This window comes from Myripristis murdjan, chromosome 1 (genome assembly GCF_902150065.1).
Source record: "Myripristis murdjan chromosome 1, fMyrMur1.1, whole genome shotgun sequence".
Classification (NCBI taxonomy): Eukaryota; Metazoa; Chordata; class Actinopteri; order Holocentriformes; family Holocentridae; genus Myripristis; species Myripristis murdjan.
In genome coordinates this window covers 21,648,333-21,675,981 of record NC_043980.1, presented here as the reverse complement: position 1 = coordinate 21,675,981, position 27,649 = coordinate 21,648,333, and the positions used below count along the sequence as shown (strand labels likewise).

The 27,649-nt window shown below is 41.1% G+C and overlaps 4 protein-coding genes across 5 annotated transcripts; 1 reads left to right on the top strand and 3 right to left on the bottom strand.

Annotated features, from left to right (window-relative positions):
- Positions 1–99: 99 nt before the first annotated feature.
- On the bottom strand, positions 100–6,127 carry rpl9 (ribosomal protein L9). Its single transcript, XM_030081911.1, has 8 exons — positions 6,103–6,127; positions 5,447–5,493; positions 5,215–5,330; positions 4,097–4,192; positions 3,681–3,813; positions 3,284–3,364; positions 1,274–1,403; positions 100–264 (listed from the first exon to the last, which is right to left on the bottom strand). Exons 2-7 carry the CDS (start codon positions 5,490–5,492, stop codon positions 1,297–1,299), a joined length of 579 nt encoding a protein of 192 aa, XP_029937771.1. The 5' UTR covers position 5,493; positions 6,103–6,127; the 3' UTR covers positions 100–264; positions 1,274–1,296.
- Positions 5,235–14,309, top strand: lias (lipoic acid synthetase). The gene is made up of 13 exons (XM_030081784.1): positions 5,235–5,356; positions 5,868–5,996; positions 6,356–6,513; positions 7,663–7,838; positions 8,306–8,399; positions 9,266–9,346; positions 9,566–9,722; positions 10,508–10,565; positions 10,723–10,851; positions 12,301–12,446; positions 12,549–12,619; positions 12,737–12,848; positions 13,444–14,309. Exons 3-13 carry the CDS (start codon positions 6,430–6,432, stop codon positions 13,503–13,505), a joined length of 1,170 nt encoding a protein of 389 aa, XP_029937644.1. The 5' UTR covers positions 5,235–5,356; positions 5,868–5,996; positions 6,356–6,429; the 3' UTR covers positions 13,506–14,309.
- A 79-nt stretch (positions 14,310–14,388) lies between these two features.
- ugdh (UDP-glucose 6-dehydrogenase) lies at positions 14,389–20,226 on the bottom strand. 2 transcript variants are annotated; one of them, XM_030081714.1, is made up of 12 exons: positions 19,967–20,226; positions 19,048–19,212; positions 18,461–18,562; positions 18,118–18,318; positions 17,825–18,022; positions 17,572–17,719; positions 17,390–17,484; positions 16,789–16,919; positions 16,294–16,433; positions 15,575–15,666; positions 15,192–15,302; positions 14,389–15,057 (listed from the first exon to the last, which is right to left on the bottom strand). In XM_030081714.1, exons 2-12 carry the CDS (start codon positions 19,207–19,209, stop codon positions 14,947–14,949), a joined length of 1,491 nt encoding a protein of 496 aa, XP_029937574.1. In that variant the 5' UTR covers positions 19,210–19,212; positions 19,967–20,226; the 3' UTR covers positions 14,389–14,946. The 2 variants fall into 2 exon arrangements, with proteins under 2 accessions (XP_029937574.1, XP_029937525.1); XM_030081665.1 differs by having other exon boundaries at positions 19,048–19,209; positions 19,962–20,225.
- Positions 20,227–22,857: 2,631 nt separating this feature from the next.
- Positions 22,858–27,120, bottom strand: smim14 (small integral membrane protein 14). Its single transcript, XM_030060403.1, has 5 exons — positions 26,943–27,120; positions 26,279–26,373; positions 25,239–25,287; positions 24,929–25,083; positions 22,858–23,793 (listed from the first exon to the last, which is right to left on the bottom strand). Exons 2-5 carry the CDS (start codon positions 26,351–26,353, stop codon positions 23,755–23,757), a joined length of 318 nt encoding a protein of 105 aa, XP_029916263.1. The 5' UTR covers positions 26,354–26,373; positions 26,943–27,120; the 3' UTR covers positions 22,858–23,754.
- Between the last annotated feature and the right edge of the window lie 529 nt (positions 27,121–27,649).

Here is a 27,649-nt window from a genome sequence, read left to right as displayed (position 1 = left end):
GTCAGTGTCCACAGTCCACTTTATGGAGTGAAAATCCAACAATCACACTGCTGTACAAATCAGAAAGTGACAAAACGTAACAAGAACCACAGAGGCCAGTTTATGTGGAAAAGTGGGGAGGACTTTAATAATCTTTACAGAGCACGGTACATATTTATTCAGCATCTTGCTCCACTACGGTGGTCTTCTCGCTGACGTAGATGCCGTCCAGAAATTTCCTGATGTCCTTCTTTCTGACCGTGGTGGCCTGCTGGATCAAGGCCGCTGCAGAGGGTGGAGGGAGACACATAACATGTAAGAGCACGGCGCTGGTTTACAGGGAATTTTAATGGCCATAATGGGCCTAACTATCCAGGCCTGACGTTCATAATGCTCTGGCCTACTTGACAGAAGCATATCAGTAATACACTCCTGATCAAAATCTTAAGACCAGTTGAGAAACTGCAGCCAATTGGATCCTCCAGCTCAGAGCCGGTGAAATTTTTTTGGGTCTACCACTTGACTTTTTTGTTCTATAACCCTCAGGATCTTTTAGGAAGTTTAAAATGACTGTCTTACTGCGTCCAACCTCAGCAGCAATGGCACGCTGCAAGAGGCCTTGCTTATGCAGCTCAACAATCCGACCGCGTTCAAAGACAAAGTTTTTTTGCCTTTGCCATCAGGAGGTCATGACAGTGTGGATACCTGACAGAAAATGACACTGAATCCATATTTTTGTCAAGATTTGGGCTTTAAAGGCAGTGGTCTTAAACTTTTGATCAGCTGATGAACAGCCTATTTCAGTTTAATGGTTGTTTGCAATAAATTGCTTACTGATTTTTTTTTTGTCTCACTCCCATTTCTTCTTTTTGCATTTTGAAGCTGTACTTAGAGCCTTCTTAAGATCCAACAGTGCAAAATGTAAATTCTTGCAATTTCTCAACTGGTCTTAGGATTTTGATAAGGAGTGTATTGTGGTCCAGTTATTCAAATACTGAAGGCTAAAGCTCAGGTCTGTGGTGGGTTAGTGGTAAATCCTGACAAAGTGTTAGTGATCTTAGACATGACAAAGAAAAATCTGAAGCAATCAATACCAGACTGTTCAGAATATGGACAAATTAAAATGAAAACATGTAGTATGTAATGCCTTGTATTGCATAGCCAAACATGGAGGTGAAAACTTTGGAACAGAAAATTAAAAAAATGTAAAGAAATAGACAGAAAAAGATAGTAAAGCAGAAGAAAATGGGTTCCCCTGCAGGGCACAAGGGAAGCTTTGGCAGCGTTTTCTAACCTCTACAAGTGTGGCTGTAGCTTTTACTGATCCGGTTCCACTACTGTTCCCTTCTCAGACACGTAAATACCGTCCAAGAACTTTCTGATATCCTTATTTTTGACTGTGGTGGCCTGCTGGATCAGGGCGGCTGGAATACAGAGAAGTGGGAGCAGGTAAAGGTCACACAGGGTCAAGGATCACAGTTGATACAGGATACAAGTCAGAGGGAAACATGGAGGGAATACAAACTGATAAGAGGATAACTAGAAAACTAGACAACAATGAAAGGGATACAGTGACTCGGGATGCACCGATCCACCTTTTTCAGCTCCGATGCATCCCTAACAGTAACACTACAAAAGGTATCAGACTGTGTAGAGGGGTAGCAACCAGGAAAAGAAAAAAAATCTACATTCACAACACTTGATTCAAGACAAATGTTGGGAAATCTGCTTCACAACAGAACTGGAGGTACACTGATAGCATTTTTGTAGAAGCGTTTCACTAGTACCTATTATACAGGCCGGAGCACTGGAGAAAATTAGTCAAATCTGAATCAGTTATTCAAAAACAAATGATCAGAATCAAATGTTTTATATTCTGTGCTGGAATTCAAACAATGCTGCATCGTCAAATAAAAATCAGAAGTAGTCTACTGATCCCTGAGGGGAAACTGGGTCAGCTGCAGCTGCTAAATTCTGAAGTGAAGAATTAAATTATCAGAAATAGAAAGAAAAGAAATATAAAATGTCTGCCTTACATTTTTTTTTTTTAAAGTATGTGCATTATGTATAAAGTTGTATCAAAAATATGTGCATAAACTCTAGAAAATATAATACAGCAGTAAGAAATTGAGCATATACAAAAGTATACCTATACAGACACTGATATTGCACTTCATATTGTCCTACAGGTATAAATTATAGTTCAGTTAAATGGTTAAACAAACATTTTAAATAGTGACAATCACATCACTTGTATTTTCTTTGTCTGAGCATCAGCTATCAGTGCACCTTTAGCGGCAATGAAGGGTGAAAATAACTGACAAGAAAAAAGTTAACAAGGAGAACTACACATCAATCGGTTCAGGCGCATGAGGAATTGGCTAAAACACGAAGGATAGGTGTGAATTTGTCTGGGATGATGGTGAAGAAAATGTTTTTGAAGTTCTCAATAACAAGGATATCAGCTGGACAGAACAAATACTAGCTCACCATATAGCTGTTATATGGAAGGGAAGGCAGCATCTTTTTTTTAAAATAAAAAAAAACAAAACAAAACAAACAAATATCCGTTCCCAGTGTGCAAGGATACTAGGGCTGGGCTACATGGACCAAGTCTAATATCATGATTTGCTTGACCAAACCCCTCAACACTGATACTGTAGTGATGATTACTGGTGTTTTCAAAACATATTCAACACAGGACATTTTTGGTAACAGTCCTTAGTAATGTGGATATGACTGCCAAGAAGGTAGAGACACAAATCTAACAGCTACTACAGCCTGAGAAGTTTAGAAAATGTCTTTTTTGTTGTGCTGCAGCCTTTACAACCAGGACAACATTTACGATATTACGATATCCAAAATCTCTTAACAATCTGGTCTCATATGTCGATATTGTGAGGTAAGACATAAGATCCATGTAGCGACCAGCCCTAAAGTATACCCAGACATTCAACAGGGAAATGGCTTCACTGGTGGATCTAGTCAGCTCACTGCTGTTGGAAGCAGTAAGGGCAAGAGGTCAACCAACAGTCACCCTGGATCTTGAGTTTGTTTCACTACGTCAGTAATATTTGGCCTTTGACAGTGATAAACCATTTGGCACCAAGCTGTACAGTAAAGTCATTCTGGTCATGAAATGCTCAGGGAACCCCCTGAAAAAAAATCTATAGTTGTGAACACTGCAATGGAAAGCAAGCATTTGTAATACTGCTTCATTTTACCCCTCCACTGCTGATCTGCTATCAGAGAGAGAGATGGAAATATATAGAAATCCTGGTGAGGAAAAAACGGATAAACTTACCTGAGTTTGACACAAGCTCAACGTCATTACCCTCCAGCACCAGCTCATCCTTCTGGGCTGCTGAGACTGCACATGACACACCTGGCAGAACGGGAGGGAAAGGATGCAAGGATTGAAGTACAATAAAAACAAAAAGTTTCAAAGTGACTTAACCATAGGAGAGGGGGAATCCTTCATATTCAAACCTCATACAAGATTTATGTAAGACTGATTTATGTAAATAAACATAAAAGACAGTTTGCCTTTTCTGTGCAACTTCTATGAAGGTCAGCTACTCATACAAAATTTAGCTTGTCTCTCGGCAAGACTCTTGACCTCCAATAGTCCAACTATGGCACCAGGAGACAGTTTGATCCCCAGCAGTCATTCCAACTATGTTGCCCTTAGCTTCACTCACCGGGCCTCATGCGGACACGGCGGATGTACTTCTCTCCCAGGAAGTTCCTGATCTCCACCAGAGTTCCACTCTCCTGGATGACAACGTTGATGGGGAAATGGGCGTACACAGAACGCATCTTGTACCGGAAACCCTGCAGCCAGAGAGAGAGCGATGGAGGCAGCGCTAAAAACAATTGTTCTCCCAACAATAACCAGACATATAGCTACTGTCACCAAGTACAGACACACAATAGAAACCACCATGACTATGACAAAACACTAAGTCCTCTACAAAAGGCAGGGAGGCACTGCCGTCAGTGTCAAACTAAGGCATTAAATACCATTCATCCTTCACAGCAGCACCAAACTGGGACCAGAGCAAAATACAAATTGTCAGGGATTCAGAATAAAAAATAAATCCAACAGCAGACTCACCACAGTGACTCCCTTGATCATGTTCTGGACGTGGCTGCAGATGGTGCGGACTGTGGCCAGCTCCTTCCTGTTTCCCCACCATTTATCCACACGGAGCTGAAGGCGACACATCTGTTAGACACTATCCCAAGGTATGGGTGAAACCTTTCCTGATCGGCCAGCAGGTGTGCCTCAAAACTGTGTGTTACATATGTAGTTCAGCTCAAGTTTAATCACCATTCTGAAGTCAACCACTACCCAACATGTAACCACAGCAACATTTAAAAGTGCAGCTGTCAAATCTTACTGGTTATAAACTGCGGCAAGCACAGCTGAGTTCTTTTTTCCTACAATTTTTTTGGGCATTTCTGCTTTACCTGACGGTCACAGTAGAGAGAAAAGGGAGAGGCAGGGGAGAATGAGGGGGTGACATGTAGTAAATGGCCTGAGGACAGATTCGAAACCAGGACTCTCCAATCAGGACTCAGCCTTAACACATGGTACACGCTCTTATCTGGTGAGCTACCGGGTCACCCCAGCTGAGTTATCTTAATAAATTAATGACCCGTAAAGAACACAAACTCATGGAACACTCTTATACTGACTTCTCCTCTCTCCTTTGTGAGCAGGATAATTAACTTTTAGGTGAAGTGTCTTAAAACTGTTTAACGCATCCCTCTGAATTGATCTCTTACTGGGCAAATACTTCATATTTAGCAGCTAGGGGAGATCAACTGGCTTCTACATCCTTAGGAACAAAAATATATCCATCCATACAAGACAAACTTGAGATGTCCTACCCAAGGTGATAACTGTTACTGGTGTGGCCTGAACAGGGTGTAAAATGTTCAGGAAAAAAAAGAGTCACCCCCTTCTATCCTAACCTGTAAAACTTGTAAAAGCACTATAAAACTCAACGGTGTGACATCATAGTGAAACTACAGATAACTGAAGCAATTTGCCCAGCTACTTCTGTATATCACATCTGCCTGGCAGAGGCAACCAGTTCAACCGAGTTTGATTTTCCATCCTAGTGTCTCAACCATAATCTTAGTTTATTCAGGACCAAGAGCTGCCCTTTTTGCTTCTTTTAACACAGTGACAGACATCACAGTGAGTGAGGGCTCCGTCATGCTCACCTTCTTCTGTTTCTTGCCCAGCAGGCTGAGCTCCAGGTTGATGTGGTTGAACTCCCGTCGCAGGGTGCCGCGGGGTCCCTTCACGATCACCGTCCGCCCCTTCAGCCTCACCTCGACTGCAAAACACAGCGCAAACACGGCGGTGAGACGCACCACTCCGCGACAAACAGAGCAAATACACAACTATACATAAATCACTGAGGCCACTACAGTCTGTAAATTAGCATCTTACCATTGTCGGGGATGTCGACAATCTGGTTACTGAGAATGGTCTTCATTCTGTAAGTGACAAGCAGCAGGATTTTAGCCGTGCTATTCAACTTTAAGTCAGAGCTACCGAGTTTTACAGTGTGTTGATTGCAAATGGATGCTGTGGCATACAGGGGAAGGATAAAGAGTCACCAAAACAGTCATATCACATTTGTCACTTGACATTTAGTCTGTATTCACTGTTCAGGCTACAACAGCAGCCAGCTAGCATGCATGCTAAAGTACTGCCAGCTCAGGCACTCTAACCGTAAGTGGCTTCATTTCAAACACACCACGGTTGTCACGCTAAGTACGCTGTGACATATTAGTGAAAAAAAGTATTTACAGCTTAAGCCATGAAATCACTACATGTTATATTTCCATGTAAAATCTCCTGTGCCCAGTTGCACGAAAACGGATTCGACGTCAGGCCTGACGGGCGACAGAGGGGATCAGCGGAGCTAACTAACTAACTAACTCCGTATCCCATAACACACATGAGGGAAAGGCTAAATACGAGCACTGTGGTGAAGGTAAGTGATTTCCGAATCGGACAATTACAAATACACCGAAAACGTCTTCTAATAAATAAGGATGGAGTTAGATTATTTCCACGAAATCATTTTCGTTGATTCTCACCTCGCCGGTAGCAGAGGAAAGGAGGAAGGAAGGACGTCACGACGCACAAGTAGCGTGCGTGCGTGCCGTCACTAGGCGTCACAGGACAACCGATTAACTGATTTGGATTACAAAATTGATATCGCCAATTATAGAACAACGTATATCCCAAAAGTCATCAAGTCAAATAGTTTAAGTGGAATAATAATACTCCATGTAAAAAAAAATATAGTGCTTTATTAGACATTTACTCGTGCCGACTTTCCGTTTTTAGACCAAAGCAGTCGCTCATCGAGATTAGCTGCAGCGCCGGAGAGGGTAGACTGACTGACGGCTGGCGGTGAAATCATGGCGCTGGTCAAGCAAAGCTGTGTTATTGCTGGTCGTTTCTCCACTAATCACCTGTGGTTGAGTCCCAAATGCAACTCGTATGTAAGTATCTCGGCGCTTTAAACACCAAACACGGTTGACATTGACTTTCTGCGCCGCCATTGTTGATGTGCCAGCTAGCTAGCGGTAACGTCAGTTGGCTAAAGCTGTTTATGCGTTAGCTAACGTTAATTCTGCTCAGTCTTTCAATTACAGCCTGTTGTATTTTGAGACGTAGATACTTGTACTATCACAAAGTATACGTTGTTGTTAAGTACTATGGTGATGAAATGGACACCTACCCGAAGGAGGACTAGAGAGTTTAGATCCTGTGCTACATGCTGGAGATTGTGTTATGAATCTGTAAAACAAAACTTGAATATTAGGCTTAGAAATATGATGGAGTCTTACATTTTGGTGGTTGCTGATTGCTTCTTAAATATAATTAGAGGAGGGAAAATCAGTGACTTTAAATCTGTGATTATTATTTTCTTAATCTACGTTTACTATTTATGTAATTGTTCTTATGCTTTTTACTTTGCACTTTGATTGTCATCACCTACACGTCTGTCTACCAATCTATCTGTCTGTCTGTCACACACAAACAAAATAATGTAAAGTCAGACATAATCTAACTACTCCTTTTTGACACTATTTCTCTTTGTTGAAAGGTTTTATTAACACTGCAGTATCAAAGCAGTAATTGTGAGAAGTGTGATGATTTTAAACTGTTATTGGTGGTGATAATTCATCTTGATACAGCTTGCTCTGAAGTTGTTTCTTCGGCAGAGTGTTCCTCAAGTATTCAGTTCACAATTAAGAGCAGCAAGTGTCTTGGCCAAAACTTTTGGTGCATGTGAGGGCTGATGGTTTCTTGTTTTATAGTCTTTTATTATTCAACAACCCATGCAGGATGTTTTAAATACTGTCAGATGTCCATTATCGATCCCTGTGTGTGTCTCATCTGTGTCTGTCAGTCCTGGCAGCATCACAGGGGATGTTTACCTTGCGTATCACATGTTGGTGATGGGTTGACGGCTGCTCCATGCTTGTAGGATGATAACACAGCCTGACTGGATTTTGGCAGAGAACAAAATGAGCGATCCAAAAGTCAGAGACAAATTTTCCAATAAGGAGCCAGGCTTGAGTGTGCACTACACACCTGATCATAACATGACAGTTTAACAAATGACTCTCCACACTCTTCTGTAGGTGTGTGTCAGCGGCCTGACGACAGCTGCCAAATCCTCCCCAATTCGGTCTGACAGAAAGAAGGAGTTGTTGAGTGATGACGGGCCTGATCTACAGGACTTCATCTCCGGTGACCTGTCAGAGAGAAGCAAGTGGGCAGAGTACAAAGGCAATCTGAAGAGAGAGAAGGGAGAACGGTACGGTGGGAAAAGTACTGGAGTTAGCAGCTTGAGGAATAAGTTCTCTTGCTCTGACCAGTACATTAATTTTCATGAAACTTGTACCGCTGCATGGAATTTATTAATCCCTCTTATGGCAGTTCCTGTTCCTGTCTTTTCATAAGAGTTTTGACTGGCAGATTATCTCTGCCTGATCTCCACCAGTCAGTTTAGGCACACCATGAGTAGTCTGGCTGCACTGTTTGCAGAACCCAGTCAAATGACTGACTGATTCTCATTGAAATATATGTCTTATGTATCGCACAGCATTCAGTTTTAGAGGTTGTGCTAGTAACTGAATATCAAAATAAGTATTTATGAAGATAACACAACTGCTGATTATCTGCTGTTCATCCCAGCCACGCTGACCAGAGCTAATTGAGAGCAGGATGTCATGTGCTTGTGCTTGTGCATGTGTAAGTGGATCTGTTGTTGTGTTGTGATAGGCTGAGGCTTCCTCCATGGCTGAAGACAGAGATCCCAATTGGCAAGAACTACAACAGACTAAAGAATACACTTAGAGGCCTCAACCTGCACACAGTAAGTTGTGTGTGTTTGTGTGTTTACTCACTTGGTGATGTTCTCAAGTAACTCAGCCACTTTCAACTGATCAAAGTGATGACTCATAAATTGTTATTTGAGCTCTGACCCCACAGAAAATATTTAAAAAGAAATTAGGTGTATTTATTAACACTGCTTTTAAAAGAGGGTGTATAATAGAAAAAGTCTTTCTGATCACTAAACACCCTATCTGCCCTGTGTTTTATGGGCTACCAAAGGTACATAAATCCTTGGATAGTCTATAAAGCCCTTATTCCCATATGCTGATTTTTATTCATTAAGAAATGTGTTGTAGATTTGCCCTCTTTCCTAGGAGAAACCGTTGCTGTTCATAATATTGTAAAGATTTAAAATGTGAAGAAGATAGTTTTCATGGGTATCATTTGATGTTCAGAGCATATATGTGTTTAGCATCAAATTAGTATTGAAGCCCTCAGTCACCTCCTGAATAAATGCAACGCTTATGAAACCTCCCTAATGTTCTGCAGTGTGCAAACCATTGCTGGTACCCATTTAGAAAATCCTGTGTTAGTTGTGCTGCATTTAAAGTGTGTGTGTGTGTTTGTGTGTGTGTGTGTGTGTAGATGTGAAGTGCAATATAAGAATCTGTGAAATAGGTGGAATGCCCTCTGTGTGTTTTTTTTTTTTCAGTGTTTTCTTCTGTCTTTTTTTTATTGATTTTTTTTTTTTTTTACTATTTATTTATGGCTTTTACTGATTTTTTTTTTTTTTTAAAGCTTGAATTTTGCACTGAGAAGGTTGCATTCAATTGCATTGTCCATGTACAATGACAGTAAAGGTATTCTGTTCTATTCTAATCTATTCTATTCAATTATTTTCGCCAGGTATGTGAGGAGGCTCGGTGTCCTAACATTGGGGAGTGCTGGGGAGGAGGAGAGTACGCCACGGCCACAGCCACCATCATGGTGAGTCATCTAGCGCAGCAGCTGATTTTACTGCCAGTTAAATGGCTGCACCCCACATTTTCACAAACAGGCACTTAGATTTTCTTACTGTTGTATGAGGTGAGTATCTATCGCAGATTCACCTCTGAGTGTACTGCATATACTCCATGTTTGCTCAGCTTCAGTACAAGGGCAGCTCCAACACAGTGTAATAACATCTCCATCTCTATTTCTGTGTAGTTGATGGGAGACACGTGTACTCGGGGGTGCAGATTCTGCTCGGTGAAGACAGCCCGCCAGCCCGCTCCTCTGGACCCGAATGAGCCCTACAATACAGCCAAGGCCATCGCTGCCTGGGGGCTGGATTATGTGGTTCTCACCTCGGTAGACAGAGACGGTAAAGGAATTTTTACATCTGTTCAAAATGAAAGCAGATACTGAGCTTCTGGTCGCTTAAAGTGTGGGAGAGACTATCTTGACAGTCATATGATGTGTTGAACACGCCTGGTTGAGGCAGGCACTGAGGAGCCGGCCTTTGCAGAGGGAAAGCGGAGAACATGTCTGATTGAGTAAACACATGATGAAATCAGCTGGAAGGCATGCAGAAACATCACGTTTTGCTAGTAAATACTTTAAACAAAGGTGTGGCACCAGTTTAAACATTGAAATTGAATGTAAACTGAAAAAAGCCGCAACAGAAGGTGGTTTAAACTGTCAGCTGTCAACTCCTTGTTTGTCTTCTCTGTGTTGTTGTATACCAAATTAAAACAAACAACACAGAAGGGGGTAGGAGTGTCTCCTCCCCTCACTCATGAAGTAAACATTTATGCATGTCTGGCTTAGGGCCTTGCTTAGTGTTTATCAGTCTGACATGTGTATTATATCTACCTAGTTAAGGCTGTGCATTACCTCACGTTTCCATTTCCTGCTAGTAAGGACAGTTCTTGTGGGCGAGTTGAGAAGCACTAGCTGCAGTGTAATATAATCTCCAAGGCAAAGGGCAATAGCTATATCTGCAATTACCCCAGCCCGAAGTCTATTTGCTTAACCATCCGATAGAGGGAGGACTGTATTTAAGAGACCCTGAGTGATGCTGAAGTACTATTTTACTGTCAGTGAGTACATTTATCTCACCGATCTTTCCCTGCTGTAATGCTGCTCTTGCAATTCTCGTGTTGGCAGATGTCGCTGATGGAGGGTCGGCGCACTTTGCCAAGACAGTTTCTCACCTGAAAGAAAGGTAAAATCTATCATCTCATCACCACTCATGCAAACAATCCATCCTAAATCCTGACAGCGTTCACTAGCCAAACTGATTGAAACTGATCACTTTTCACTATTTTATGGATTAGTCAGCCATATTGCTGCCACAGCTCTCAGTGTTTTTCCTCATGCAGAAACCCTCAGATCCTGGTTGAATGTCTGACTCCTGATTTCCGTGGCGACCTGACAGCAGTGGAGAGGATCGCTCTGTCAGGCCTGGATGTGTACGCCCACAATGTGGAAACAGTCCGTGAGCTACAGAGGTACTGAGACTTAGAGCTCAACACACAACCTCTGTGTTTGCCAGCTGATAACATACAGGCTGACACACTCAGACTACACAACTAATCTCTATGTTCATGAGGTGATACCAAGTGACATGTGGGAGCGAAGTATCTATCTATCTATCTAACTATCGATTTTTACCTGAAGAAAAGACTTCAGCCATATCCCCATTAGCTCTCTTCAGTCAGGCTTGTGTGAGGCTTCAGTGGCAGCTGATTAGCCAAAAAGCCAAAGAACAGCAGGATTTCAAAATAATGAGCACATCACATGCAGAGAGCTGAGACAGTTTTGTTTTGCCAGTCCCTTCTTTTGTTTGACAGATATATAATTATAACTACTAAATATTAAAATTAAAAGCTGTGCAAAACATTACTGCAATATATAGAAAATGTCATATTCATAATCAATAGTACCCTGTGGCCCAATTGTGAAATGTGGCAGGACAAGCTGTTCAGTTTTAGCCAAGTTCTAACGATGGTGAAGATATTGGCTTTGACAGATCACAGCACCTAAACCCTGTCCAGAGGAAATGAGGAATTATGTCACCACATGCCTGACCTCTGGATTTGCAACTGATACAGGATTAGATTCCATTTTTAACTTGTATTTTTATGCATAAACATTTTAGTAATCTATCATCAAGCTGGTCAGTGGGACTGAGTGGGGCTTGAAAGCAAAAATCTGGTCTGTGTTTTTACTGTAAATGTAGGAGTTGAAAAAGTAATGACACACCTTATTTGGTCCCAAGTTGTACCAAGTTGTTTTACTCTTTTTGTTGTTATATGGGTTAGTCATGATGGCTTCAGCTCCACCAGAAGAGGGAGGTAATCAAGTCTGCACTGGAGTGGAAATTAGACCAGGGCAGTGACAGTTACACTCTCTCACCAGCAGGTGGCATAAGAAAGACTTTTGCCTGCTTGTTATACAAAAATGAATCAACAGAAATAAGAACACATGGTACACATTACGGTCTCATAGAGATGGCTGTAAAAGTTGGGAAAAGGCCATGTGAGTCTTTATTACAAGTTATGACGAATTAGACTATGAATCAGATGTTGAGTTAGATGACTAAATATCCTCCAGTTAAATGCTTAAAACACCAGGATTCCCACTGTGATGGAATTTCTGGAAAGTCATAGTTTTGTAAAGTCTCTTCCACACAGGGATGCCCTGGACTTTAATAATTTGTTGGGACAAGTCATGGAATATTATACATATTATATATATCAGTTTTTTTTGGTTTTTTTTAAGTGTTGGAGATTGTTAGAGATTTAAGACAAGGAAAAAAAAAAGACAAGTTACTTTTATATAAGCTCTAGAAATTCAACATTTTAGTCATGGGAAAGTCATTTTAGAGTGGGAAGCCTTTAATATGAACAGTGCTTCTTGATTTTTCCAGGTGTTAAATGTGTCACCTTTGTCCCTAGATATGTTCGAGACCCCAGAGCGAACTTTGACCAGTCAGTGAGTGTGCTGAAACACGCTAAAAAGGTCAATCCCACTGTGCTCACCAAGACCTCCATCATGCTGGGGCTGGGGGAGACTGACCAACAGATAAGGAACACCTTGACGGGTATGTACACATACACACACACACACACACACACACACACACACACAGTTGTGATGGTGATTCATAGTATTCCCTGACCACACTGTTGTGACGGTGTTACAGAGCTGCGGGAGGCAGGAGTAGACTGTCTAACATTGGGTCAGTACATGCAACCCACCAAACGCCACCTCAAGGTGAGCACAGCGAGCACATCACACACACTTTCCTTCATCATCTTCTCCCACAGCCATCCCTACTACTTAAATGCATGAAATCATTTTGCAATTTGATGACTGTGAATATATGTTTAGGTGGAGGAATATGTGACACCAGAGAAGTTTGCCCACTGGGAGAAGGTTGGAAACGACATGGGGTTCGTCTACACTGCCAGTGGACCCCTGGTGCGATCCTCTTACAAAGCAGGTAAGACAAACGCACACACACACACACCTTTAAATGCACAGGCTCTCAAGATACAAGTCAATAATAGCACCATAGATCAGGATTTTAATTACTTTATTTTCTTGTGCAGAGGATTTGTTTTGACTTAAATGCCACCTCATACCATTACGTATAAATAGCACAAACAAATATGGATGTAATATACATTCACACATGGTGCCACACAACCATATTCCTCCCAGATGCAGCCTGTACTGTGGTACTACTACTATTACTGACATAACATGCATCCAGCATGTTCTGCAACACAACCTTCCATTTATTTTCCTAAGTTTGACTCTCTGATAAAGGACTGGATTGTTGATTTTTATTTCATATTATGTTTTGTGTATTTTTACACTTCAGTCTACATCTACATTTTGACAATTATGTAAGACCCCTATCAAGAGTGAATTACAATCACAACTAATCTACAAGTAATTACTAAAAGTAATGAGTGCAGAACTACCTAAAAGGGGATGGTGTAGGAGAAATACAAGAATACAAGAAGTAAAATAAAAGCCAAAGTGATAGATAAAAGGGATGTATTTTTGATTGTTCCTTGTTTCTCCTACAGGAGAGTTCTTCCTGAAGAATCTGCTGGAGAAGAGAAAGGCAGAAGCCACAGTGGCAGAGTAAAAAGAGAAAGGCATGGAGCACCCAGCGGCTCCTACAGGCTGCCCTCAATCCTCCTCTTAGGCCGCCTCCTGTCTCCATTCTCTCTCTGCTTGTCTGCTTTTAAATTCCCAACACTGTCATTATTGTTGTATAGCTGTAGCTGGAACACGCACAATGTTTTAGTACACATATCAAAGGCTGTGGAAGCCACAGAGGCGCTCCAACAATATGACATCTGCCCAGGGTAGAGGATGACCCTACCCAAGACTCACCTGATTAATTGAGGAATGGAGGCTACACTTGCCTTCTAAATTACCTTCCGTTTCTACACACGTCCTCTGCCATGCAGTCGAGAGCTCAGAGGTGAAGAGATGAAAGAGGAGGTCAAACATCAGTCAGGAGCCTTACAGCAAGATAATGTGGGCCTAGACTTCTCCCTAGTGACCAAGGCAGTAATAAAAGATGGCCCAGGTGTGAGCCACTGTTGTAATTCTGAATCTTTGCACCTCAGGGCCCCCTTAAACCCTCCCAGCCACCACCACCCCCGCCTTCCCCTCAGGGAGCCCTGAACCTCTGGTTGGGAACCACTGATCTTTATCAGCAGCCAGAGGTCTGCATGGGAGCAGTTGAGGCAATGAACCTGTAATTTCAGCACTAATAAAATGATTAAGTTTGTGAACTAAATAACATTTGACCTTTGTCTTATACCTGTGAGCCAAAGCCATTATGATATAAACTGAACCCTATATGAAATGTTCTTTGTGCAGAAATAATGTAATTAATATAACATGCAGAAATTATTAAAATTACATTTACTGGTTTGGATTTTTCAGTTCATTTTAATTTGTGTTAAGCTAGTGTTTCCCGCAGGGAATAAAATAAAAAAGAGACAAGACAGCATGACTGAGAGGACACATCACATTTTATTGCATTGGCCCATTTAATAAAACAATCACTGATACTGAGGACACACACTGATCAACATACAGTAAGAAATGGTTTATAAAAATACTTCAAAAATAGTATACTTTTTTTTTCTCCACTGACTGACAATACCTGATTATAAAGTACATACACTGTAAGAAAGTCTAAGTTCCTAAACAGTTCTAACTAATACTGTTTTTAAAACTGCCTGCAAGGGACAATTTTGAAATGTTGCTGCATTTTCAACTTTTGTTAAACAATTGCCAACCACCACGAAATGTGCCAGATCAGTCATGGCCATGTGTCTGGTATGGTTTTGCATTGCAATTCATAGATCACATTTACTATATTGCATCAACTCTGAACCAGCTAACACTTCATTCCAATGTTAGGCCGGAATCAACGGACCATTTGGCGTTTTTGGTCATTAAGCATTTACCAGCATGAGAGTGACTGGGACCTGTATCAGCTAACACCAGCAGTATAAAAAGTGAGGAAGGAATGTGTGTGTGTGTGTGTGGTGGGGGTGGAGCAGGTTTTACACTTTGGCTTTCTTGGTGGGAGGTTCACTGACGCTGATGCGTGAGCACACAGCTGCAGGAGTGTAGGGGATGCGTGTTGATGTCACCTTCTTGCCGATGGTCTCAATCTGCAGACGGAAAAGAGCAGCAATATTAACAGAGAAACCAAACTTCTGTCACAGCTGACAGCCATGAGAGCTGTAGATTTATCTAACCATTTATGAAAAGTGTGTGTTTTCTGTGAGTGGCCCTGCCCACTCACCTGGAAGCCAATGTTCTGCAGGTCAGGGTGGAGGTGGTCCAGCACTCTCCGACCATCAAAAATAAAGGCTGGTTTCAGCATCTTTTTGTAAATCTTTTCATAGTCCAGCTCCTGTGGTGAAACAGAAAGGTCTGACTTTAGCGTATGTTTATGTAATTGCTTTATACAGTGTTTCATTCACAATTGGCAAGGCAGAAATACTGACTGTTATACAGAAGAATTTGACTCAACATGACAAAAATAAAGAGGTGAATAAATGAAATGAGATCAAATGTTTAATGAAATTAAGACCTCTTGAATTCAAACTGAAGACTATTTAAGCTAAGCCATTTTAAGGACCTGTAGACACCCTGTGGTAAGAGAGAGAAGTGTGTGTTTGTGACCTTAAACATGTCCCACTCGGTGCAGATGACCAACGCGTGTGCACTCTGGCAGGCCTCATAGGGGTCTGTGGTCACAGTCACCAGCTCCGACACTACAAAATACACAGAGCAACCAAGGTCTCATCTTTGTCTCTCTCACATGGCCAGTGATCAAAGTTCTGTATCTAACAAGGAATGACTGACCCACATTAACCTATGAAAACATGAAGTCAATCAGTTTCTACTCAGTTTTGTTAGCCCAAACAAAGCAGACTGACTGGATTCATATTTGAGACACTCACTTAACACTCAAGAAAAGCTAGATGTTACTGGAGCCTTTTCAAAATGGCATAACCCGTTCTCAAAATATGGAAATGGTGAATCAATATCAGGAAGACACAATCGTAATTCATTATAAATATTTCAGGGTTTCTGTACACATTCCAATTCATAATAGCATATTTACTCCAAATGGTAATGGAAGATTTTAGCTACTGAAAATGTGGTTCAGTATGACATATGCCATTTGTGACTGAGCATATGGATGGTCAATAGGGTCATACCATGCTTTGGATGAAGACCATTTTCCAAAATAAGTAAGAAGAGAACATCTAAATTGAAAACAGATGTGTAATGGTTCATTAAATCTAACTCATTTCCATAAATTTTTCCAACACCATGACTATGCAGGTGTTGCAGAATTAAGATTTGATTCAAAACCCTGGTAAACACACACACACCTCTTTGTGGGTTGTCCTCTGAGATGCTGGGCTGTGAGAGGTCATGGATGATTTGTTCTTTAAGGACTTTGGGGTCGTAGATGAACAGCTTGGCCCCCTCATCCATCAGATACTTAGAGATGTAAATACTGGATGACTCCCTATGGAGGACACACACACACACACGTTCTGATAAGCGACAATTCTTGTGGAGATTAGAGGTGAACCACAGTATGTTGCATGAATGGAACAGTGAATGGAGAGAGATGATGCACATGAGTCAAGTGTGCAAGGAGTTAAATATACAAAGGTTGAAAAGGGAGGTGCTGCCCTTGATACACACTCAGGCTTTGACAAGACAAATAGCTAGTTTATCATTACCCTGTTATGAAACAGCATAAGTATAAAAAGAAGAGCACAGCAGAGAGAAAAAAATGAAGCTGTGGAGAGGTGAGAAATATCTCACAGGGGTGTGAGAAGGAAATGTGAAGATAAGAAGAAAATCAAGAGGCAGACCTGGTGTCGCCTGTGTCCTTCTTGAATGAGAAGCCCAGCAGAGCGATCTTTTTCCCAGTGACGGTGTTGAAGAGGCAGTCAATGATCCTGCAGGCAAACCGTCTCCTCTGGTACTCATTCATATCTATCACCTGAGGAAATTAAATACACAAAGAGCGAATAAGGTGCACATCCTGAGACAACACCTCAACACAAGGTGAAAAATGTGTTGTGCTTAGAGCCTGAACAAGAATGGACTTTTGGGATCAACACTCACATTTGGAAGTAGAAAAGAATGTACTGACTAATATTCTTTTTTGTGCAATAAAAATATATTTTTAATGGGAAAACAGAAAATTTGGTGACTGAATAGTTTCAACAAAGGTTGATATACTTATATATACTGATGATATACTGGTATATACTTAGTTTGCTAGTTTGCTAACTCACCCACTATACAAAGTATTATTAACAATGTCGTCTGCAGGACAAACTAATATTTATACTATTTTATCATTAGCTCAGCACTGTTTCAACTGTAATATTTACTCTATTTTGTATATCAGCCAACAAACACACCAACACTGATATATCTGTGATGAGTCAAGTTCCCAGTTCTCACCTGCTGCCAGTAGGAGGCCACCTCAGGGAGGTTGAGGGCCTCACACAGGTACACAAGATTTAGCACATCCTTCTGGAAACAGCTGCCACCAAAGCCTGGAAAAGGTGTGTAAGAAAGAGATGTAACAACACATAATCTGTGTTGAATCAAACTGAAAGGTAGACGTCCACCATGTCTCTTACCTACGCTGGCTTTGAGGAACTTGCTGCCTATCCTCTGGTCCATGCCGATGGCCTTGGCTACCTCCTCTACATCGGCTCCTGTGGCCTCGCACAAAGCGCTGATGCTGTTGATGCTGCTGATTCGCTGTGCCAGGAATGCATTGGCTGCCTACACAGTTTTTTTTTTTTTTTTTTTTTAAGTTTTTAGTTTGCACTCGCAATAAACAAAACAGCAAGCAGACAATAAAAGTCATGCACACTCGCATTCTCTCACCAGTTTGGAGAGCTCAGACGACCATGTATTGGTGGTGATGATGCGTGCTTTGGGGACCCAGTGTTCATAGACGGCGCACAGTGCTCTGATCGCCCTTTGACCTTCTGCTGTCTCGTCTCCACCAATCAGGACACGGTCTGGCTCTTTCAGATCCCGCACTGCTGTTCCTTCTGCAAGGAACTCTGGGTTGGATAGCACCTAGACAAATGGAAACACCCTTTAGAAACGTAGATAGTAACAGATCTGCCATCACACTGATACACACATACTACCGTGCACATAAGAATACACACTTGTAGGTTGAGGCTGGGTTTGGTGTTGGCATCAAATATCCTTCGGATGCTCTCAGCTGCTCGCACTGGGACTGTGCTCTTCTCTGTGACAATCTTGTAGCCATCAGACACCTCCACAATCCGTCGAGCACATGCCTCGATGAACTTAAGGTCTGCGGCACGACCCTTCCCCATCCCATAGGTCTTGGTGGGGGTATTTACCTACAGAAAAAGAGGTTAAACCGTTCTCATTTATTTGTATATGGGTGTATCTTTGTATACATTTATTTAACTTGCCAGCAGGAGACGATGTGGGTGAGTATATGGAGAAGTAGGGGTATGAAGACATAACTAAAGGACTCACAGAGATGAAGACGAGGTCAGCTTCCCTAATGGCTGAGTCAATGTCAGTGGAGAAAAACAGATTCCTCCCTCTGCATGACTCCACCACCTCTTTCAGGCCGGGCTGGAAGAAGAAGAGGGTGGGGGTGGAGGAGAAAGGGGGGTTAAGGAATACCCAGGACAAATATACAGCCAAAAAAAGCTACATACGTAAAAAAGGGTGACTATGACAGTCCACCCATTACAAGTCACTTCTTATGATGTAATAAGTTGTAGCTGCAGTCTGTGTCGCAACTGGTGGTGGTCTGGGACTCATTCACATATCCACTTCATACAATGATTCATCTTTTTTTTCCTTCCTGGCATCACACTCTGTTACTAAGCAAGACTTTGCAAAACTTAAGCTGAAATGGTTGCATAGCTACGTTTGTGTTTTCAACACTTTCACGAGGTCTTAGTTGTTTCTTTGACATAGTTCATTACAGAGAGCTGGCTCTGGTGTTCGCAACATGTCAATTAGAGGGATTGGAATGTGGGGAAGATTAAAAAAAAACAAAAAAAAACACTTTTTTTTTTTTTTTTTGGTGGAAATCAGTAACAGCGTCATACCTCATATATGGGCAAAGTGTCTGAGTTCCAAGCTTTGATCCTAGACTCATTGACATCCACAACGGTCACTGTGATCTCTGGGCACATCTGAGCGATCACACTACACGTTGGGCCTCCCACGTACCCCGCACCAATGCAACAGACCTTCTTTATCTGAAACATCTGGGGAGAGACAGACAGATCAGAGAGAAACACACAGCACACATCATCTAATTAATTCAGAAATCATGTGCAGGATCAAAGTCTTATAAGGTTGAAGAGTCACATCATGTGGATAAAACTATAACCCTATAGCATGGTTTCTTCAATAACACTCAATCTCACTATCACTGTAAAGAATAATTTATAATAACTATTAATAATATTCAGGGCCAAACATAAGTGCACCCATAAAGTTTGGCATTATTCTTTCAAAAAGTTCATGAGATATTGTCCATCAATCACATTCTGACTATGTGAAACTGTGCACACAGTAGTGAGTGGATGGTACTATTTTACATAATGTGGCTGAGGTAAATTCCTGGACTGAACCTCCTCAAAGTCCCGTGGGGGAGGTGTTTGGCTCCAGTACTCGAGTAAATCAGTCGAGCCGTTACAGCCTGAAGGAAAAATAAAGAGCCTTTCATAGCAGCTTAGCCACGTACAGTCGAGTTCAAAAAGAAGCTTTTATTCCAGCTCCTCTCCATCTCAAGTCGCTGGGCTAACTTTACACAGTAAAAAAAAAAAAAAAAAATGTCACTGCAATACTATGATTTGCACGGCTAGCTACAATTAGGCAGGACCGGCTCACCTTGTTTTGATCTTTGAGCGAGCTTGCTGAGCAAAAATAAAATAAAAAATAATAATAATAAAATAAACTGAATGGGCGTCTAGCTAAAACCTGATGGCTAACGATAGCTAGCTGCCGTTATTACCTTAGTGCCAACTCGACAGTCACAACTTCAAGACAGCTGAGATTATGTTAGCTCCGTGTCCCAAATGTGTCTGTCTTCTTCAGCCGCTGACCCCGGAAGCACGGCTCTGTTAAAAGCTCCAAAAACTGGGGATAAACTAAAGCCTGGACGGGGAACAATAGTCTAACCAGCGGGCTATCTCCCAACTTTTCCAGCGCTGCTCGTACCTAACCGAGAGGACTGAAGCACCTCTGTCAAGCCCGCAGTACATATCTGGTGTCGTTAAGCAACCGAGGAGGTACTTCCGGTGTGCTATTTTCAAAATAAATGCCCCTTATGCCAACAAAGTCGTCTGTTTGTGGGGATGACAATGAAACAATGTAAACAATGAGCAATTTACTGTGTTGAAAATCTATTTGCATGGCTGGAGGGGATGGAGAGAGAATAAACTACATTCCTGTGGCAGAGTGGAGAAGACAAGTGTCTGAGAGTGTTATAATTCACAAGGCACCCTCATCTGTTTTAGACTGAATTCAAGACAAGGTGGGGACATATTTTAGCCGTCTCATTTTGACCTTATACTGTGCCCTGTGAAACTGTGTCAGAGGATTTAAGTTCAAGAGATATTACTGGTACTTAACGTCACGATCTGATCAGTCTTCCTTCCCATTTTTCCCCAGTTACAACAGTGAGCGAGCTCAGGAACCTCAGTTCACTACTCCATCTGTGAAAATACATTTATCTAATACATTTATTAATGTTTTACCTACAATCGATAAACATACCAGTGCCATAATAAAAACAAGCCATAAAAGAAAAACAGCCTGTTTCAATTCAACACATGCAATGCACTTTGTTTTATGACCACTTATATAATTTATTTTGTGACAGACAAAAAGGCATCTAAAATTATGTATTTTCATGGATCTTCTATTAGTACAGTGAGTCTTGATTATGCATTAGTGCATAAAATGTTATAGAAAAGGTAAACATGGTGGCTCCCTCTCATCTTTAGGCCTCTTTGGCCTGGAAAATTTCTCCATGAGAGGTGGGAAGAGCCCAGACAGAGGTGTACTTTACAGGTGTGTCAAGGCCTGCAGGACAGCTTCAAATCAGTTCTACAGATTATAATGGCCACTTTTCTGATATGTTCTTATCAGTTTTATGAGTGTGGCCTCTTGCATTTGATATTACAGAAAAAAGATTTTGTCTTATGTTTACTATTATTATTGAATTAACAGGCTTAACCGTGTGTCCCTTGAATACCTAAATGCCAGCTTTAGCTCCAAACCATTTCTGTAGAGGGCATCTTCCTCCTGTTTTCATTGCATTGTTTTATTTTACATTTTTTGTAGTTTCCTCCTATATTCAATTGTTATTTTTGAAATATTCATGTCTAAACTTCTGTTGCTTGTTCTTTACCACCAGACACAGATATAACATAAAACTGTCAGCGCCCTCACACAATAACAAACCAGTAGGTTATACATTATAACAACACCAACACAAAATACACTATGGCAGTATTAGACTGAATTTGTTTTATTTCTTTTTTTTTTTTTGTAAGGAAAAGTGCATAGTTGAAGCCCTTTCTTTTCGACAATTACAGTGTAAATTGAGGCCTCTTGTGACACCAGATAGTCCACATGTGGCGTGTTCCTCTCAACAATCTAGGATGGCTTCCTCTTTCTTATGTACAACCAGTGAATTTGTCTTTGTTTTACCCAGTATTTGTCCCCACATGGCTTCCTACTGGCACCTTTGAACAAGTTTAAAAAAAAAAAAAAAAAGGAGAGGAAATATTTAAATGTAGCCACATTCAGTCATGAACAGAGGACCAAAAGCCAGTTGATTATTGAATGAACTCCCATGTAAGCTCTAGAGCGGCAAGCTTCAGATCATACCCATTGCCACGTCTGCACATTTCTTAGGACTTATCAGTATCATTTTTGATATCGCGAGTACTCTGGAATTCACCCCAAGGCCAAAATACATTTTAGTAGCCAAATTTCCACAGCAGGGCCAAGAAATATCTACCAAGGCCATCACATGCCCAAACAATGATGACAAAACATCTGAAACTATAATCCATCTGGTAAAATCATCTCTGTAATTATCTAGATGTGAAATCAATCATTTACTTTGCAAAACATTACGTCAATTGAATAATGAACAAGCCCTGTAGCAAACTAACCCTACAGTGGAAACCAAGCCATTGTTTACCAAAAAAGCAAACCAAGACAGAAAATATCAATTGTATTCCCTCGTCTCCTTCCAGTCAGACCCCAGATCTAAACTGACCCAATGTCTTGCCATCCCACCATCTAGAAACACACCTCAGCTCCTCTGTAACATAGCACTGAGACCAGGACTACACCTTCACATTGGCACTGTTCAGAATTTTCTAGACTGCACCGTCTGTAGCTCCCCTGCTTTCCACCGGCCTGAGAAGCTGTGAAGTAGAAACTTTAGATTCCACACATTATTTCATTGCCAGGACACAGTGGATCTCAAGGGGAAATATGGTGCTCAAATACTGGTCTCCTCAAGGCCATCACTTAGAGAACAAAATCAAGACACCACACCATCAAAATGAATCAACATACTGTAACAAAAGTGCTAATAAAATATAATTTTCAGCTACTAATAAGTCAGTGACTCTATACATTTATCATTTTCTTTTAAACATACAACAATTGGAATACAGTACATGGAATCATCATATTACAAGAGTAAAACTTGTTGAGTATATTACTATTATTATTATTATTATTATTATTATTTTACAATGTTCATACATGACCGTATGCCAGCAAAGCCTCAGGAATTAGGAATTCATCTCCTGTCAGCCACTCAGCGTGCAATGTGACCATTTAATGTCAAATCTCAACCTCAGGTCCGGCCTTTGACACATTACTTGTACTTCTCAAGAGGCCAAGATGATGAATTAGTATTCCTGCTTTGTGCAACTTTTTTTTTCTTTTTCTTCTTCTTTTTTTTTTTTTTTTTTAAACATGTGGCATAACAACTATTTTACTTATTGCAAATTAACTGCCTTCTTAAATGCTTCAACAATAGTAGTGATCAAACTGGCCCCAATCCAACCAATATTTGAAAGTGACCGATTTTCTTGGAAATATAAATCAATTATACAATAGACCTGACTACTTTCTTACTGGGATAAATACTTAATCTAATTGGAGCCGGCCTGTAAACACTAATTCCAGCATTATGGCTAACCTTTTCAATTTTATAAATTTTACCATTCTGTTAAGGCCCTTGTATAAATATGCAGTTACGATATAATGTGATATGACATCATTACTGGCACTGTTCAGAGTTGTGACATTAAAGAGGACAAAAGTGGAATGTCTGTGAGATTCTTAAGAACCCCCCCACCCTGGATCACTCAGTAAGCACTCGAATAACATTTTAACAGTCCAAAAGGGAATTTATGGCCACCCCTCCCTTCTCCCTTTACTCATGTGACGCATTCCTTCATTTTGACTTCATGTCCAAATTTCAGCAGACCAATCTGCACCAGAGTTTGGAGGGGTGGAGGGGGCCGAGGCTGACTCAGAGTGACACCAAACGTTCTGGTTAACAAATCGAACAAGAGTAAAAAGAGCCACTGGCAGATCTGACCAACAGAGTAACAAAAAGAAAATCAATTACCAGGTTTAAGAAGAGGGGGAAAAAAGCAAAAAGAGATAGTTGTGGTTGAATGAAGGTTGACGAGGAGTTGGCAAAGTCCTGGTCACAGTAACTAGCTAACCGTGTAGCTCCAGTCTGTACTGGCTCTATGGCTCCACTGCTAGTCAATAGGTGGTGCTGGGGGTTCTCTGCCATCGCTCTGCAATGCAAAAACACAATGTAGATAAACAACAAAGAAGATTATTTGGTTCTTTGAATGGAAAATCTAGCTCACAAAAAACATTAAAAATGTTAAATTAAAAAAAAGAAAGAAAGAAAAAACACATCTGGTAAATACATTCTGACTTTTAAAGGCAATGTGTTGCAGTAAACTGGTTTTAGTTCAGTGTATCATTAACATGATCGAGCCATTAAATTAGAAATGAAATCCTGGCACTGCTCCCTTGTCAGTGAATAGTAAACTTTTACTTCCGTCACAGCTGTCCAGGGATATTTTAGTCAAATTTAGTCAGTGGTTGGAGGATATGTGTAATTCTAAAGATGCCAACAGCCAGTGTCTGAGTCACTGTTAACGCAACAGCTCAAGGTCCGTATTTCACAAAAAAGGATTAGAAAGTTAGCCAAATAACTGTGGAAAAAATTACGATACATGCTGGTGATGTTGATTTGAATCTGTAAAACAAACCCTCAATGTTAGTTTTGGAGAAATGCTGATGTTGATGACTGCATGTAACAAATTTTCAGGAGACAGTTTGGAAAATTTTAAAGTTATCTGTGTATGATACCCCCCAGGTTTGGTCTCTTGTTGACATCACAGGATAAACATCTAGTTTAGGACGACAACTGCTTGTGTTCTAATATTGACTGAAGAGCTTACAAACATCATATTTACATAAATGATATCCGTGTTTGCATAGGTTGTTGCTTTCACGTACAACGTGAGGAACAAATGACAACAGACTGGTCAAAAATTTATTGACACATGTTGACCAACACAGACAGAAATTAGTAACTATATGGACAGTGTATTGTTTATCAGAATTCCATGTTAATTTGCTGATATGAAATTTAAACCTTTGTCATGACCTCTGCTGGTTGGATCTGGCAAAATGAACTCTTTATCCCAGTAATCACTGCCTGATCAAAGTGCCCCTTGATCACTTTTCGACCAGAATACAGTATTTATCATGTGAAACTGATAATTTACTGATATGAATACTTTCACTTTGAACAGACAGTAACTACAGCTGAAATGCTATTTAATTAAATGTGTTTCTTTTCCTCCAATTTTGGTAGCTACTGGTATGCAGAATGTGTATGTGGTGGATACTGACGCTGTGGGGTCCAGTGGGTTTGCCTGTGGGACGACGACCTCTGAGGCTGGCTGGGCGGAGCAGGAAGAGGAGCAAAGCCAGAACCATCCATCCCATCAGGACCATGGGGAGGGTCAGGTCCCCTCCTCCCCCCAATGTCCCACTGGGACCTGGCACTGAACAGACAGAGACAAACTTTAACAAGTAACACACAAAACCTGCCTCAACACTTCTGATTAAAAATATGCCAGTGTAGCCATGCTTCCACATATTTTGACAAATACTAAAAAATGTAAGTTCCATGGTAAAACCCATAAATGCTCATACATACTTTCCTGAAGGCACTCTGTGTCTGTGCAGTAGGACTGAGATTGCCTGAGCTGGATGAGAAAATTAAAAAAAAAAAAAAAGGGAAAAAAGAATATGATCAATCCTTCCACTCTATCGTTTCAGAGACCTCATTAATATCCACTGGCTGCCACTGCCCTCATCTGGTGAGGGGAGAAAGTACAGATGGCCCATGAACACTGATGAAACTACTTCCTAATAGAAGTGACTGAGTTGTGCGATGTGTAAAAATTGTGTAATTTTAGCTGCCTTGTTTGACTCGTTATGCACACATATGATGCATTCACAAAATGAAATTACTCGAGCTACATATTCACACATTGATGGTGCACTGTATCTATCTGTTTCTTTCCTGGAGTACAGTGCACTGTTCTAGTCAGCTGGTAAACACTGCAGTTTAGTTTTATGGACAACGCCCTTTCCCTCTGCAGACGAATCAGGAAGCCCCCAGGGTTCCTCTGAACCAATTGCATCAAAACACGAATGTTACACCTGTACACAAGAGCCAATGAGGTCACCTGGAAACTGGCACAAGTTAACTTGAGACTGTATTCTTTTAACACTTACAGGCACAGCTGAACTAAAACCCCCAACATCTTTTAGACTTTCACTCTCACATAACTGAAGGTCCTGGAAATTCACATGCACACTCAAACTTCATAACACAGTGCAACAAAGTGAAGCATTTCTGTGTGGCGAGTCAAGACAAACAGTGAGCAGGAACCAGGATATGCTGGCTCCGTGTCAGCGGCTTTTCATTTCTATTTCTTTCACCCCTTCCCTCCCTACAGAGTCTTTTAATGACTTCCCAGTTGGTCCAACGCTAATCTTTTTGCAACTTAAACTAGAGATTATGAGTTTTTTTTTTTTTTTTTTTTTATCTTTACATACAAGGTCCGACCCCAAAACCAAAACTCTTCTAGAATCAGAAAATACTTTATTAACCCCCGAGGGGAAAACGGCTCTTTAAAAAGCCTAACATTTGGATTGGGGAGAGCACTGCTCCGTTTTGCCATGACTTACCAGGTTGATGAGTCGCCTCATAGCATACTCATGAGAGCAGATGCACTCACAGGGGTCGAAGCCTCCCTCCGCCATGTCTCACAGATGGCATTCACCTTAGAATAAACAAAAAGTAAGTAAGTGGGACACAGATGAGGAAGCGAGAGACACAGCACTGCCTCTTGGTGTTGTGGTTTCATATGCAAAGATAAGGAGGGAGGGGACTGCTCCGTGACAGGCAGACGGTAGACATCCAGTATACAAGATCTTGAGTTTTCAATTGCAATCATCTCGGTCTGGCTTCAGTGTTGACATCAAGCTACCACGGAAAGGCGGCGTATGTAATCAACACCGACGTACATTTTTGATGCGAACATTAACTAGTGACGCTAAGCTGGAGGGGATTTATCCGGACAAAAACCACACCTTATTCTTTATGGGTGTGTGGCTGCAACATTCCTCATTCAAAGGCGGCTTCCACCAGCTAAATTTTTTTTGCACACAACCAGTCTTTGCTCTCCAACCTAGCTAACGTTACATTAGCCACAGCCGCTAGCTAACAAAAAAAAAAAAAAACACCTAGCTAGCCATCTTGAGGCATCAACTCATTTGCTTTTCTCTCGACTGTGATTCAAAAAATAAAATCAGGAACAGATGTGGTAAAGTACGTCGAGGCGGGACTTACTTGACCTTTACGGATGTTCAATAAAGCGTGTTTGGTGCCTTATTACTCCAGGGTGAAGTGCTGTTGTAACTACTGGACACCTTTGCAGAAAGCACGGACGCTAAACTACCGACATGTCATCCGCACGGCAAATTCCGACCGTCTGTGTTTTGTTTGATACACGTGAGCCAAATAGCCATTGATCACGCGAGAAATCCGGGAATCCGGGAAGAGTTCCACGGGTTTTCCCCCAAATGCCCCTTATTGGGTCAAAAGTTTGATGAGCAGGCTTGGTAGCCAATCGGATTTAGGGAAGGGGGTGACATCTGGATAGTAAACAAACCGTCCAGCTGCCAATCATCCAGCATCAGAAGGCCCGAGCCCCGACCAACATCTGCCAGTTGTGTAACCAACCAAATAAAGAAAGAAACACATAAATATATTACCAAAGACATCTGTATTTCAATGTTAGCGTGTCAACCTATATCCACACATATTTTTTTCTGTTTATAAAAGTAGCGTATTTCAAAATTCGTTCTGAATTGACACTTAAATTTTCGATTATCCGAATAAAAATTTTATATTGTGGAAAATTTTGAGACAGTGGTGGAATACGCAAGATGGAAATCTAAAAAAAAAAAAAAAAAAAAAACTAGTTGCGCAAACAGGTAATCTTCTAAATATATGGTACAAAATGTGTTATATTGTATGGTATATTGTTCAGTGTC